At 30.5% G+C, this 17,152-nt stretch overlaps 2 protein-coding genes across 6 annotated transcripts in view; one reads left to right on the forward strand and one right to left on the reverse strand.

Moving 5' to 3' along the window:
* LOC110640985 (MADS-box transcription factor ANR1-like) overlaps positions 1 to 17,152 on the forward strand; it is a 26,140-nt gene continuing 8,988 nt past the window's right edge. For both annotated transcript variants that reach the window (XM_058135774.1, XM_058135775.1), the window contains exons 1-2: positions 1 to 234; positions 13,593 to 13,671. In XM_058135774.1, coding sequence (XP_057991757.1) covers positions 53 to 234; positions 13,593 to 13,671 — 261 coding nt within the window. In that variant the 5' untranslated portion in view covers positions 1 to 52. The remainder of the gene's footprint in view (positions 235 to 13,592; positions 13,672 to 17,152) is intronic.
* The window catches only part of LOC110640984 (uncharacterized), a 17,794-nt gene continuing 15,763 nt past the window's right edge, over positions 15,122 to 17,152 (reverse strand). For 2 of the 4 annotated variants that reach the window (XM_021792564.2, XM_058135777.1), the window contains exons 3-4: positions 15,666 to 15,707; positions 15,122 to 15,531 (exon numbers count right to left, since the gene is read on the reverse strand). In XM_021792564.2, the coding sequence (XP_021648256.2) occupies positions 15,442 to 15,531; positions 15,666 to 15,707 (132 nt within the window). In that variant the 3' untranslated portion in view covers positions 15,122 to 15,441. Of the gene's footprint in view, positions 15,532 to 15,661; positions 15,708 to 17,152 lie in introns of all 4 variants that reach the window. The other 2 variants (XM_058135779.1, XM_021792566.2) reach the window with 2 other exon arrangements.

The following is a 17,152-nucleotide window of genomic DNA, read 5'->3' on the forward strand; positions in this document are numbered from 1 at the left end:
GAGAGAAATTGATTAAGGTAGCTTCAAGATTGAGAAGGAAGGAAGAAAGAAGATGGGGAGGGGAAAGATTGCGATTCGTAGAATCGACAATCCGACGAGCAGGCAAGTGACTTTCTCGAAAAGGAGAAGTGGGTTGCTCAAGAAGGCTAGGGAGCTCTCAATCCTTTGTGATGCAGAAGTTGGAGTAATTATCTTCTCCAGTAATAGCAAGCTCTACGATTATGCAAATACTAGGTCAGATTCTTTGCCCCCTTGGTGAACATTATATTCTTGTGGAAACATTTATCATATTCTTTGCCTTCTTTATACGATATCTTATGAAGTATATATATAGAAATAGAATTAAGGTTAATTAGTTTAAAGGTATTACATGAAATAAGAGTTTCCTAGATTAAAGATCTAGTGTCATGGCTTTGTTTTTATGATGATTTAGTTTGAGTCATCATTGGTCAGAAAATTATTTTAGGACATAGAAGAACTTATGGTTATTAGACCTGTTCATATTATGTCTGGTTTTGCCTATATTTCCATGGTTAGAAAAATCTGAACATGCCTTTGGACAGAAAGTTGCAAGATTCATCCATTAATTACTGCAGAAGTATAAAATCCCTTTGGTCAACTCCTCTATCATCTCCTAGCTAAATGCTTTTCTCTGCACCAGATAATCTTTGATAGCTGATAATTTCTTAGTTTTCTTTATCTTGATTTTCGTTTTGATTGATATTAATCGCTTACATAAACAGAATGCTAAAAATATAGGTTAACAGCAGTACAGAATAAACAAATACAATATAATATTTTATATAATTCACTCTTTTAATAAAGGGCTATGTCTATAATGTATAAATTTTCACTATTAATATTACACATATGTATAAACTCAAAATTATTGTTATATTTATCAATCCAATTATACTAAAGATATTTCACCCTCAATCAAATAACCACACATAATAAATATTTTTTTTTCTCTTATTTTTCTTCTAGATATAATTAATATATTTGTTATTTTAAATTCTCAATATACCACAAATGTGTTTCCAATACGTGGAATAGCCCTTTTTCTCCCTCCATGCATTGCAATGGATGAGAGTTTCTTTCTTTTAAAATCTATGCACTTTTCGCATATAGTCTAAAGTCAAAAAATCTCTCTCACAATACTCTTAATTATAGTACTGTTAATTTAATCAATTCTAATCTTAATAGTAATTTTACTCAAATAGGAATAATATTAAAATATAAATCATTTTTACATAGGAAATAGTCCCAATTAAAAGAATATTTCTCAAACTCAAAATGGAAAAAGATTTTTCTAATGCCATAAGAAAATTTATTTATACTCAACAAATTTCCACCTTGTTTCATATCTCAAATTCTTGAGCTAGTCTCATCAATACTAATCTCAATAGAAATTCCACTCAAACAAGAATAACACTGAAAATAGGAGTCATCTTCTATATAGGAAATAAACCTCAATCAAATTAAGAATATTTTCTCCAACTTAAAATATGTAAAGATTTTTCAAATCTCATATGAATTTTTATTCATGCACACACCTCGACCCATACCTCAAATTATCAAGTGTTTTTAATCACAAAGTCTTTATGCATGAGTCTCAACAATTCAAATATTCAATTCTTCAATCTTAAATCATCTTTTGTGTAACTTACTTTTTCTTCACAATCTTCGCCTAACTATAAGATCTCTGTCCATTATATCTTTGTAAACTACTATTTAAATTGTGATAACATATATATATTTGTACCTTTACACAATTTAATACAAATCACAAATTCTTTCGCGATTACAATTCTTTACACAACCAAACTCATAAGAATCATCACCAAAATTTTGATACCACTTGTTAAAACCAAATCAATTTTGTTGTCATCACTGATAGTGCTATCAAGCATAACCTTTTTTTTTTCACTCTCTCTATACAGGGTTATGTGTCTACAAAAATGTAATTTTTTCACTATCAATAAATCTTACAAGCTAATCTCAATAAAAATCCCATTCAAATTAGAATACAACTAAAATAGAGATCTTTACTACATGAAATATAATTTGTTATCTAATTAAAAAATATTTCTCTTCACTCAAAGTAGGAAAAGTTTTTTTTTTTAATTCCATAAGAATTTTGAGTCATACACTAACCTGATATATAATATAGGTTTATTAATTCATCATGCTAAGCCATTTTCTTTATCCAAAACTCTTAATAGAAACGACAATGTATTGTAGTAATAAGTGTAGAAAAAGAGTCAAGGAAGGTTGTTATTTGAGTAGTTCTTGGAAAACAAGGGTGTTGAAGCATCCTTGTATATTATATATAGATAGAGCATGCATGTATTCTTTTAGATAACTTCATATATATGTAAATAAATTTCTTCTATCCCATTGCACTGTAGCTGGTTACTAATAATAATGCACCATAAGTTAATTTAATGAAAACGACCCACTTGGCCACTTCTATATATACACGCAAACAAGGTGTAATTAATAATAAAAATGACATCTTCTGGGATAGCTTTTAATCAATACGGAAAAAAAAAAAAAAAAATTCAGTTTGGAACTACTGCTTTCATATAGGGTGCAGTTTCAGTTTTGAATCGGAGTATATTTAAGAATTGGAATCAAATTGAAATTTCACTATAATTTTTTTTTAGTTTTTTAACATTATGATTCCAGTTCGATTTAATTTTTAAAATTTTGATTTTAGTACTGTTTCGATTTAAGTTTCAGTTCTTCGAATAATTTTATGCAATTGTTTCTTTAGAAAGTCACACTTGAATTATAATTAAAGTTTTAAAGTTGGTTGTTGATACACAATATATCTATATTATACCTTTTATTTATTTTTAATTATCTTAATTATAAAATCTTTTTATTTTTAATTATCTTAATTATAAAATCTTTTACTGCATGATACATATATAACTAAGTATTAAGCATCATATATATATATATATATATATGTATGTGTGTGTGTGTGTGAATTGGTTTTTGGTTCGGTTTTAATGTGATGCAAATTCAATACAGTTTTTGAGTGATTCTTAGTAAAGATATAAAACTAAACTAAATCAATAAAAGGAAATTCTTGTTTAGACCCGATTCACTATGAATCCAAGACACGAACATGTGAGATTCATGTATTTAATAAGTGAGTTCCAATATATATCTTATATCCTGAATCTATAATAAATCATATTTAAGTAAGAAAAATCTAATAATAAAATAAAATCCATTCAATACAATATTAAAACTATCGATAATATGTTAAATTAAAATTTAAAATTTTTTTATAAACATATTTTAAAAGTACTGATTTTCTTGTTCATAATCCTTGAATATCACAATCAAGATTTAATTCTGAATTATGAATACTGAAGTCAATGAGAATGTAATCATGAGAGTTCAAGTGAGGCTGCTAATCCCTGTAAACACAAGTGATTTGGATGCGAGTAAAGTTGCATTGCTCTATCATAATTGTAAACAATAGAATTCTGGAAAATAATTCAGGTTGTATTATCTTCTCTAGGATTGGTGTCAATATATAGATACTATTTCATCGTAAAAGAAAAGAAAATAACACTATTCTAGGAAACTAAATATACATCTATACAATATCTGTCACCTAATCAGCTAACCTACTCAAACTCCTATAATTACGAAATCAAATCAGATCAGTCTCCTATAATTGTGAAACTAATATGAAAATTACAGTAAGTAGTCAACTATGCCAACACTCCCCCTTAAGTTGGAGCATAGATATCTATCATGCCCAACTTGTCAATCATATCATGAAAAACTTTTCCTGAAACAGCTTTGGTGAGTATATCAGCTATCTGATTTTCTGACTTGACAAAAGGAAAGTGTACAATCTTCTGATCTAATTTTTCCTTGATAAAGTGATGATCAACTTCAACGTGTTTAGTGCGATCATGTTGAACAGGATTCTGAGCAATCTCAATGGCAGCCTTATTGTCACTGTAAAGATTCATAGGTGCTGTGTATTCAATTCCCAAATCTTTAAGAACACTTCTGATCCATAATAATTCACATACACCATGAGCGATGCCTCGATATTCCGCTTCTGCACTTAACCGTGCCACAACCTTCTGCTTTTTACTTTTTCAAGTTACAAGGTTGCCTTCTATGAAGGTAAAGTAACCAGATGTGGATCTTCTGGTTGTTTGATCGCCCGCCCAATCAGCGTCTGTGTAGCCTTCAATGTTGGAAACATTATTCTTTGTGAACAATAGACCTTTGCCAGGGGCGCCCTTCAAGTATCTTAAAATTCGGTATACTGCATTCATGTGTTCTTCACTTGGTGCATGCATGAATTGACTTACAACGCTCACTGCATAGGCTATGTCCGGTCTCGTATGTGACAAATAAATTAATCTCCCAACCAACCGTTGATAGCGCCTTATGTCTATAGGAACTTGATTTAGAAAAATCCAAGTTTATGTTTCATTTCCATGGGTGTTTCCACCAGTTTGCAAGCAAGCATTCCAGTTTCAGTCAAAAGATCGAGCACATATTTTCGCTGTGAAAGAAAAATTCCTTGTTTTGATCTTGCAATTTCAATTCCCAAGAAATATTTCAGTTGCCCAAGATCTTTCATTTCAAATTCAATAGCCAAATATTCCTGTAACATCTTCATTTCACTGGGATCATCTCCTGTTAAAATCATATCGTCAACATACACAATTAAAGTTATTACCTTCCCTTCTTTGTGTTTTATAAACAAAGTATGATCTGAATTACTCTGCTTATAACCAAAAGTTTTCATTGCAGATGAGAACCTCCCGAACCAAGCTTTTAGGTGACTGTTTAAGCCCGTACAATGATTTCTTCAATTTGCAAACTGCATTTTTGCAAAGAGAATTATGTTTGACTCCTGGTGGCAACTCCATGTAGACCTCCTCCTCTAAATCTCCATTCAGAAACACATTTTTAACATCAAATTATTGTAGAGGCCAATATCAATTTGCTGTTATAGAAATGAGAATGCGAATTGTGTTGAGCTTTGCTACTGGCACAAAGGTCTCCTAGTAGTCCACACCGTACTTTTGTGTATATCCCTTTGCAACTAACTGTGCTTTATATCTGTTAATGCTTCCATCAACTTTAAGTTTCACTGTGAACACCCATCTACATCCAATCGTCTTCTTTCCCTTGGGTAATGGAATAAGATCCCAAGTACAATTCTTTTGCAAGGCTTCCATTTCTTCATTCATTGCCTTTGTCCATCTTGGATCTACTAATGCATCCTGCATATTTCTAGGAATAGATACCTTGGATAATTGATTAATAGTAAGTGCATATGATTTAGACAATCTATGGGAAGAGACATAGTTATTAATTGGGTATTTAACCTTGGCTTTAGGATCGGGTTCATATTGTTTCTTTGGAACACCTTTATTTAGTCTTTGTGAGTATCTTGGATTCATATTTTCAAGAGAAGCATTAGTTTTATGAGACTCATCAGAAAAAGAACTTGAGATTACCTGACGAAAGGCATTCTGGACATTCTGAGTTGATTCTTCAGTTAATGGTGTTATTACGGGTAACTCTGCGAGCATTGGTGATTCAGACCTGTATTCTAAAGGAACTACTTGTGATACAGGTCCAACTTCTAAAGGAATTGACGTTGGAACTGACACTTCATTCTCAATTTCAGGAATACCAAACTGTTCATTCATTTCTTCTAGCTGGAAGAATTCCACTCCTTCTTCTTGTAACACATTCTCTTTACTAGAACTCTCCCCCTGAAGAGGATGTGTAGCAACTCCCCCTGAATAGTATGGTTCAAATTCATGAAAAGAGGCATCCAAGGTCACATGTAATCTCAGAGTTTGAGGATCATAGCACCTATATCCTTTCTGAAATTCAGAATAGCCAACAAAGACACACCTTTTTGCACATGGATCAAGTTTATTTCTTAAAGTTTTGGGAATGTGAACATATACTGTACAACCAAAGACCCTAGGTTCGAGGTTCGAAAGATGAGTAACAGAACACAATGATTGCATCTTTTGTTGAGGAGTTTGAAAATCTATCACTCGTGAAGGTATCCAATTGATCAGATATGTGGCAGATTTCACAGCTTCTCCCCAATAGAATCGTGGCATATTCATGCCAAAAAGTGAGGCACGAACCACCTCCATTATTTGTCTATTCTTTCTCTCTGCTAAGCCATTTTGTTGTGGAGTATATGTGCAAGAAGTCTGGTGTCGAATCCCACGGTCACATAGAAATCGTCCGAGTGATGCATCTAAAAATTCCATCCCATTGTCAGTTTGCCAAACATGAATCTGCTTCTGATATTAAGTGCCTGCCATGCTATGAAATTCCTGAAATGCTTTACAAACATCATTCTTTTTGTGAAGTAGAGATACCCACGTCAATCTAGTGCATTCATCAATGAATGTAACAAAATAACGAGCTTTAGATATAGAAGGAATTTTTACAGGACCCTAAACATCAGAGTGTATAACCTCAAAAGGTTCTGAACTTTTATTTGAACTTGGTAAATAAGGAACACGATGACATTTAGCCATTTCACAAATATCACAATGAAAATTCGAAACACTTAAATCTGTAAAAAGATGCGGTCTTAATTTTTTGAGATAACCAAAAGAAAGATGTCCCAATCTTCGGTGCCATAACCATATAATTGCTCGAGCATTTTCTTCACTACTAGTTTGGTAAGTATGACTGAATTTCTGTCCTCCATTTTTTGAAAGTTCCAAGTAATAAAGTTTGCCCTGTTTAACACCATAACCAAGAATCTTCCGAGTCAGAATGTCCTGAAAAACACAAAAAAGGGGCCAAAAGGTTACAGTACAAGCAAGAGTGGAGGTGATTTGACTAACAGATAAAAGATTATATTCAAGAGATGGAACAATAAGGACTGTATCTAGTGTGAGAGTACTAGACAATTTGACAGATCCTTCTCCAGTAATAGGAGAAGTGCTATTGTTAGCTGTAGAGATAACTGATTGGTGACATGGATGAATAAATTGTATTTGGCTAGAGTCTTTGGTCATATGATCGGATGCACCTGTATCAATAATCCAAGTACTATTTTTAGAAATCGCAGAGAACACATTTGTTGTTCCAACAATACTTGGGTAAGCAACATTTGCTATGGGTTGCGGCCGTAATTTATCTTCCACATTCAACTGGGTATCCTCCATGGATGTCACCATAGCCTTTCCAGCAATTTTTTTTCTTGGTTTTTTTGAGAAGTCCCACCATTCGCGATAGCCTATGAGTTCATAACAACGCTACTTCGAGTGACCTGGTTCACCATAATGACTACATTTAATATTGTTAGATTTTCCAGGATTTTTTGATGAACCAGATGTTCCTTGTTGAGTTCGGTTTGCTAACATAACTGCGCTTTCAGAAATTGGTTTAGAGCTTCCCATTGTCTGTCTTTGTTGACACTCTCGCCTTACATACGCATATGTGTTCTCCAGGTTGAGTTTTGGATCTTTTCGCAAAATTTCTCCATGAACCTGATCAAATTCAGGATCAAGTCCACTTTGGAAAATATGAACTCGAAGCCTACTCATTGCAGAATGCAACTGAACCACCCCTTCAATAGTTTTTTCCTGAGATGTAGTCCTGTGATCAATTTCCTGAAAAATAGCAACAAGTTCATTATAGTACGTTGACAAGGGTTTACCATTTTGTGTGGTAGAAAAAGATTTTCGATTCAGTTCGACGGGTTTCATCTGAGCCATCATAGAAGGTTCTTGATACAGCCTCCCATATTTCATTTGCAGTGGAAAGTCGAATAAATCGCTGCATTAGTGATGGACTCATTGAATCAATGAGCCAGCTTTTGACTCTATGATTTTAAGTAATCCAAGTTCCAAAATTGGGATCTTCAGGTGGGGGTTTTTTGGTTTCTCCAGTAAGATATCTAGCCTTATTGTGAGCACCAATACGCATCTCCATAAGTTAAGACCATAATGGATAATTGGTATCATCCAATATGATACTAGTTGGAAACGCAACATTATCCTAGTGAATGATAATAGGTGGAACTGAGCTATTCTGTGTAACAGGTACAATGGGAGTGATTTTTGCCATTTCAATATGTAAACAAGGAAATTGCGATGGTGGTTCAAATATGGGATTCAATTCGTGTTGAGCAACTTTTAGGATCGAATTGCTCTGATACCATGTAAACAATAGAATTCTGGAAAATAATTCAGGTTGTATTATCTTCTCTAGGATTGTTGTCAATATATAGATACTATTTCATCATAAAAGAAAAGGAAATAACACTATTCTAGGAAACTAAATATATATCTATACAATATCTGTCACCTAATCAGCTCACCTAATCAAACTCCTATAATTACGAAATCAAATCAGATCAGTCTCCTATAATTGTGAAACTAGTATGGAAATTATAGTAAGGAGTCAACTATGCCAACAATAATCTTGAATACAATTTAAATATTTTGAATTTTGTTGTCATAATCTTTATCATCTCCTCTCAACTTGAGCAGATTTTTAAAAATCTTCAACTTTGTCTTCAAGAAGAAGTTACTTTTATTGACTTAAGAAAAGGATGGCCACTTCTAAAAGATTTTTCACACTCTGACTATTTGAATAGGATTTTTTTTACTTAAAAATGATTTATTATGAATTCAAAATATAGAATATATAGTAAAATTCACCTATTAAATACATGAGTACCACATATTTATATTTTAAATTCATAATATATTGAATTTTGGTAAAAATTTTCATTAAAGCTAACTATAATTCTCCTCTTTTATTAATTATAGAACTTTTTTTATAAACTTCATAAAAAATTTGAATTCTCTATACTTAAATATTCAATTTGTATTAATATTTACCATTAATATATACTATGTTTATTACCAATGAGTTGTGACTCAATAGTGATAGAATCATTTCTAACGCTATAAGATTTCAAGTTTTAGTCTCAATAAGAGTCAAATTTACCTATATATACTATCTTTATTAGTTTCTATATTTATCTTTTACTAATTTGACTTTTAAGAAACAAGAATTTTAAAACATTTTAATTTTTCAAGCATATTGCTTTTAATCTTATAATATAATCTACTATATGTCATCATTTCATTCGTAAATAGTTCACATAAAATAATGTATTCAATAAATAATAATAATAATAATAATAATAATAATAATAATAATAATAATAATAATAATAATAATAATAATAATAATAATAATAATAATAATAATAATAATAATAATAATAATAATAATAATAATAATAATAATTTTTTAAAACTAAAGTTAAAACTTTTTTATGTGAATAATTTTTTATGCAATTAATTACAAACTAATTAATTTATGTTTATAGTTTTGACTATTGAAACAAAATTCTAAAAAAATAAAAACTTTGTTATCTTTGATTCTTTATATAATTTGCAATTTTTTCTTCTTCATTCACAAAGGTATTTTTTATTTTATAGTTTAATTTTATAATTAAAATAATTGTATATACAATATATGGGAAGTATTTATTATGATAAATTTTAATAAAAATAATTGTAAAAGTGTTAAAAACCATTCGAAAAGTGTTAAAAAAATTTATAATTAAAGAAGGGTATTACAGACAACTTCATTATGTGATCGTAAGATTCCTAATAAGCTAAAAGGAAAATTTTACCGTACAGTCATACGACCGGCCATATTATATGGTAATGAGTGTTGGGCACTGAAAGAGTCGTATGTGTCTAAGCTAAGAGTTGCGAAATTGAGAATGTTAAGGTGGATGAGTGGCTATACTAGATTAGATAAAGTCCGTAATAAGAGTATTAGAGAAAATGTAGGAGTGGTGCCAATTAAGGATAAGTTGAGAGAAAGGAGATTGAGGTGGTTTAGTCATGTGAAGCGTAAATATACGGAGGTTTCAGTTAGACAAGTAAAACACATTAGATTAAAAGATAGAAAGAAAAGAAAGGATAGACCTAAACTGACTTAGAGGAGACTAGTACAACATGACCTAGAAGTATTACACATTTCCGAGGATTTAATCTAAAATCGTTTAGAGTGGAGAAAGAGAATTCATATAGTTGACCCCAAATTTTTGAGATGAACACTTAGTTTAGTTGAATTAAGTTGAGTTGTATTACAGACAACTTCAAAAATAAAAATTATAATTAGAGTGCTAAAAAACTTTTTGAGAGTGCTATCGAAAAAAAAAAAGAAAATTAAAAAATGATTGTTCTTCCTTTCTATTTGAATCTTGTCCTTGACTTCTTCAGTGGGTAAATTTTAAATTTCATTGAATTTACTTAATTAATTTATATTACAGACGTCGAGAACTCTTATTTACAAGCTTAAATTTTTTAGTTTAAGTAGTTTCATGATATAATATTAGAATCTTTCATTCTAAATGTTTTGAGTTTGAATCCTATGATAACTCTATTTATTAATTAAATATTCCATTATAAGATAAAACGACTTTATATTTACTCACACTTGAAGTCATGGATATTCACATCCTGTACGTTAAAGATAAAAAAACAATTTTTGAAATCCTTATTTACAAGATTAATCTTCTTAAGCTTTAGTTTGAGTGATTCCATGAAAATTTAAGGCTTGTTTGACATTTTTATTAAAATTACTATTAAGAAAATTATTTTTTTTAACTATACTAGTTAGAGAGTATTAAAAAATAATTTAAAATTAAATTTGTTAAGTTTTAGTAATAAGAACATTAAAATAATAAAATAATTTTTTCAAACTGCTTTTTTTTTTAACGGCTTCTAAAAATGATATTTTTATTTAGAAAAACAGTTTGAACTCTCCAAATTTAATACTAAACAAGCACATGCTTTTATTTCTAGACCAAAGGCCATTGATTCTTAGAATTTTATTCATGGCCAAAATATTTCCTTTCATCATCTTGTTACAAATTTATACTTTTGAGGAAATATCCAATATTAAAATTTTTTCCATTCTTTCAGCATGCAAGTAATCAAATTTATATTTATATTGGTTATACATGCTCTTAGTCTATCCTTTAGTTTTCAAAGTTCTATTTAAATGGGAAATTCTTTGAATCTTCACAACTATCTTCTCAATTCAGTTCAACTTAATTAATTAAACTTCAATTATAAACTAATTATAGATTTTTTTTTTCTTTTCAATTTTATTTGGTTAGGATTACATCGTTAGAAAGATCCAAAGCCATTAAATCAATTTTCATCAGTTATAACTAAAAACAGATCAAACTAAATTAATTAAGTGTATTTGATTTAGTTAATTAATTTAATCGATTCAATTTGATTAATTATTTTTAAATTTAAGATTTTCAATTTGATTCGGTTATTTTGACAAAATAATGAAAAAAATAAACCGATCAAAATTTTCAAAGGGCTATTCTTTTGTCTAACCGACTAACCCAGAACCATAGTTTAGCATTTGAAGACTCAAACTGTCCAAAAGACCATAAACAGCCCAAACCAGCAAATTTATATTAAAAACAAATTAAAATTTTCAATTTAGTTCTATTTCACTAGTTAGTTCAATCGATTAGCCATAATAGGTTATTCACTTCTGATTTGATTTGGAATCGAACCCATCAAATGTTCTGCCTAAATAAATAAATGTAAGTGCATGTATATAATTTTAGATTTTTCATAAAAATATTTTTCAATTAGTATTTTACTTAACTGGAAATATTACTTAATATATGCACACAATGGAAGAAAAATTCACATGTTCCTGAAGTCCTGAGGACTAGCTGGACTTTGGATTTTGCTAGATCTGTCTTTATTATTTATTTTTTATTATTCCTATCCTAATTTATTATTTTCACTCTGTTACTAATGCAATTTGGATAGCCAAAGATCTTTTTGCATGCTCCATTAATTTTTATAAGGTTAGTACTAAGATTATGTGGTAGAAAATAAATTTGTAATTGAAAAGATTTAGTGCAGAAAGAATTGCAAACTAATAATAATAATTTTATCAATTTTCTATTTGAATATAAATTTTTTTTTAATCCTTTTTATGTATTAATAACCTAATTCAAAATTTAAATACTAATTGAAATATGATTTTTTTTAATAAAATAATTATAAAAAATGTTTCAAGAATTAAGAACCAAATTGAAACTGTACCGAATCGAATTGAAACCATATCAAACCAAATTAAAATTGAAGCAACGAAAAATTGAATTGAAACCATATCAAAATTTTGGTTCGATTTCAATTCGATTTCGATTCCTAAAAAGACCCTAAACTAAATCAAAATCGCACACTCTTACATTCAAGGACCACATGCTTTATTTATGAATTGTGATTATTATCTATGATCATAAAGAACAGACATGATCAAACCGTAAATAATGATTAAATGGAAATATACTTGGGCTACCAAACGAATATGATTACATTGTAAAGAAAAAGGAAAAAGGAAAAAAAAAAAAAGCAATTTAGTGAAATGATAATTACAATTAAATATATTTTAAATAATATACATATAAAAATAATTATAATCATAATTATTTAATTTAATTTAGTTCATTTTCTGTTAACATAAACATTACTACTAAAATATCACTACCATTGACTATCAATCACTATAATAATTATTATCACTAATTTAATATTAATAACTTCAAATTAAAATAATATTAATTTACGTTTATACAGAATATAATCAACTAAATAATGAAACAAAATTGTAATGCACTGTAATAAGTATTATATTACTTTATTGAAAAACAAAAATCTGATGTAATCACCATTATATATATATATATTATTTGATTTGAGGGGTAATAGTAATAATAATAGTTAAGTAATAATAGTAGTAATGATGGCATTTATAGATAGTTGTGACCATACTAATAACAGTGGAATGGGCATATAAGTGGTTATGATGGCGAAGTGATAACGGTGAGGATGACAATAATGGTGGTTAAATAATAATGGTAACGATAATGATAATAATAAGTATGATTAGGTAATAATGATATTTTGTTAACGATAATAATAATAATAAATAAAAAAAATTAAAACATAGAACTATGATTAAATTTATTTTTATATATAATAATTATTATTATATTATATTATATCATATTAAATATGACCTTATATATTGAATTTTATTACTTGTTTAATTACATTGCAACTTTGTTTCATTTTATGAGTGATTGCGTTCCATTGCATTTGTTCGAAACATAACCTTAAGTTACTTTCACAAATTCATGAGAACTTCATACATTTAAAATAAATTTTAAATGAAAATTTTATTTGAACTATATTATTTGAAATAATTAAAATATAATATAAATACACTTATATAGTATAGACTTGTACCATATTCACAAAGAAATAGATATAAGAAAAGATTTGATTTTGACATCAAACTTCGATAAATATTCATATAGTCTACCTAACTAATTTAAAATTAAAACTTAATTATTATTGTTCTCATAATTAAAACTGAGTTTGAAATTAATTCTTTGTTGAACAAAGTATTCTCTTGTAAAAAACTTGTATACAAAATCATTATTTATTTGTTTATACCCGACTTCCATTTTTCAGTATGAACTCAGTGATTGAACGCTACAACAAGGTCAGAGAGGAACAAAATCAACAGATGAATCCTGCTTCAGAAATCAAGGTAATTAATTATTCATCAAACACTGCTTCAATTTGCTTTTGCTTTGTGTGTCATAGCATCCATGTAGTCATGTGAATCTAATAACAGTTGCATTTTACTCTACAAGCAAAAAAATAAAAATCCAGAACAATCCAGTATGAAATGAGCAAGGAATAACCCTTCTTCAATTTATCTCCTCCTTTTGGAGAATTCTGGGATTAATTTCACCATCTACCTCGTCTTAGATTTTAACACACAATATCACAAAAGCTCTACTGGGAAATGGTCATTTGTTGCCACCAATCAGGTGCAATGGCATATGCACCTGGTTGGTGGCAAGGGATAGATGGTTGATGAAGACAACTCACCTCAACACATCATCTGTGAACGCATATGGCTTCTATCATGATGCAACTTGAATTAGAATATGTGTTTTGTGGACTAAGTTATGACTTGACTCAAAAATCCTATAATGAAATCCAAAGTAGAATATTTCTGTATTAGCATAAGGAGGAAACCTTTCAGAGAATTCTATGCGATTGTAACTTGTCCTTCTCTCGTGGAAGTGCGATTTTCTTCTGTATACGTAAACTTTACAATCAAATCACATAAATCCAGCGTCTTCATTTATCTTCTCTCTACAATGAGTGCGATTGTGTGCCTTAAATCCGTGTCAAATATGTTTACTTCAGAATTCAGATTATGGTTCCTTGATGTTCATTCACAAAAAAAACCATCCTACATTCCGTCTGAATCAGCTGGATTTGAATCAGCTGGATTTTTGGACAGGACCTGAATATGATTAACATATTATAATTCTCCCTTTATTCATTCCACTTTTGAGTTGTAAAACTTTTAACCCCTTACTGAGAGCGCATATTCTTTTGATTACTTTCAAATCTTATGAAATATTAGGTTCTCTCTCACGGAAGATTTGGTTTCCAAATCCTGTTGTATTCACACTGTGTACGACCCTACGATCAATGTAGGGGAAATACAGAAATCCTAGTAATAGCTTCTGATATACTTGAAATGGGTACTAGAAAAGTATCAATCTGAAACTGTTGACATAGCACGTTATGACAACACCACATCTAGGTTTAGAGGACAGAGAGAAGGCAAAAGAAAAGAAAAAGTAATTCAATTTGTTTAAGGCAAAAGAGTAATTTCATTCTACAGGTTTTTGCAAGGGTATGCATGCTGTGTTCACAGCTGAACCTAGTGAAGAGAATGCAATTCTGTCTTTCCTCAATTAACTTCTGGTCAGGTACTCTCCTTGCTGATCACGAAATAGAAAAAGAATCCCATTCTCATAAAACATTATGGAATTGTAACGCAAACGGAGAAAAAGGAAAATTCTTGAACCACTTCCAGCAAGCAGGCTCAGCTGAGAGAAACTTAACTCTATATCATATATGAAAGAAAGATTGCTCAAAAAGAAATATACAAGCTCAAAAAGAAATATACAAGGTTTCGCCACAAAAATATTCTTCAGATATACAAGGTTAGAGTTAAAGGATGTACAGAGGAACCAAGTAAAAAAAAATTCATGCACTTCAGACTTGCACAAAAGGTTAGGCAGAATTATCATCCAATTGTGGGTCTTTGTTTAATTCATAGTTGATGCAAGCAGGATTCTAGATAATACCATGGTTCAAGACCATGAAGCATAAATGCTCTTCTAGGTAAGGACTCTTTCAAAACTTACAACATGTTAAGCATAATGAGTCTTTAGCGCCCAAGATTCTTTGCTGATTGAGGATGCCATATGCTTGGAGTTCAGCAAGGCATTTAATTGAAACAGGAGCCCTTTAGAAACTCTTGCCCCTCTCTCCTTGTATTAAAGGCTTTTGAAAGCCTCGAAGGGACATCAGAACTATACTGTGAGATGCCAAGCCATATATTAGCAATCAGTATATTTGGATATTCCAGAACCAAATCTGCTAATTTTATAGTAGCAGTGTCTTTTATAGTAGTAGTGCAGAAAAATAATTAAGCAAACACGTCTCACTTATCAAGCAGGATGTCAGACAGATCGTATAGGCATAGCAGAAAACCTAAAAAAAAAAAAAAAGGATTAATTAAAACAAGAACGAAGAGAATAGAAGGCCTTTAACTATACCTTTCGTGTGCATGTAGGACAGATTTCAAGGAATTTCTAAAACTGAAAGTTCAAGCCATCATCACCAGGTAACTGATTGAAGTGGAGAGTAAGAAAAACAAAGGCAAATATGACACAACCAAGTATCTGACTATTTTATATCTGCTGCACAAGACTGCCATTCGTTTGTGATAATAGAAATTCGAGTTGGAAGTAGCATCTAGCTAGCTAAAAGAATTAAAAAAACTACCGGTTCCCACTGTCGACAGATAAAGATCGTCTCATATTTCAGCTTCACTTTGCCACGTTAATGCACTAACAGGATATCATTTCAAATGATTAGTAGTGGCAATTTCAACGCAACGGAAGAACAAAGTCAAAAACAGCATCAACGACTATGTGACCAGGCTACAACAGATAAGCATTGCTGTTGTAATTCTTCCATCAGAACAAACGTCAGCAATAATGAGAAATGCAAGACTGATTCAAAATTTTCTGGCAACAGAAAATGATTGACAGCCTGCGGACTGTCAAAGAAGGTGAGAATTACATGGATACAAGGACTTGTTCAAACTCCACAATGATTTTCTACTGCAATGTTAAGACTCAAGTATGGGTGCTGGACACATATCCCCAACCAGCATGGGTAAATTCCTTTTTTTTAAGTTCCTCAAATTAAGCAGATCCTCTAGACATGTCCATTGCAAGAGTTCAATACGTGCTTGACAAGGTTCATCACTATAAAATGAGGAGCTGGAGCAACAAAACCATACAAGAACTCAAGAAGTCTCAATGATGCCTACAAGTATTCGGTTCCTCCACAGACAAACATAAAAGACAGCCATCTCAATAGGTTTTCCAACATTCATGCTGCGGTACACATTGAGATTATTCCCCAAATTATGTCACCAAAAACTTCACAATATTTGAATCTGCATCCTCATTGCCCCCAACAAAAGATATCAAAAGATGACCAATACATGAATAACACACATACTTAATCATTTAAGGAGAAAAAAAGGGGATGAACCACAAATGTTAGTCAGACATTATGCTAAAGATAAACATCATCGCTTATTTACTGATGCCCAAAACTTCTATATACCTCTCATTGTAACACAAAATTACAAAAGTTGCAGCACTAAAAACCTCCCAGTACTTGCTAGATAACTTGTACCCATTAGGTCACTGCATACCAAACGGACGTTAAGCTTCCATCTTGAATCTAATGCCATTGACAAAGTTAGTTGAGTGCATGACATCTGTGAATATTCTATTCGCAGAGTTGCAAGTACAATATCCTTTGTCAGGAAACAATTTTACATTCAAAATCCATATTTCCATAGTAAACAGCTGACCAATTGTCCATAAAAACTCCTTCCTAGAGTGCCAAAGCTCACT

Source organism: Hevea brasiliensis, chromosome 14 (assembly GCF_030052815.1).
Source record: "Hevea brasiliensis isolate MT/VB/25A 57/8 chromosome 14, ASM3005281v1, whole genome shotgun sequence".
Lineage (NCBI taxonomy): Eukaryota > Viridiplantae > Streptophyta > Magnoliopsida > Malpighiales > Euphorbiaceae > Hevea > Hevea brasiliensis.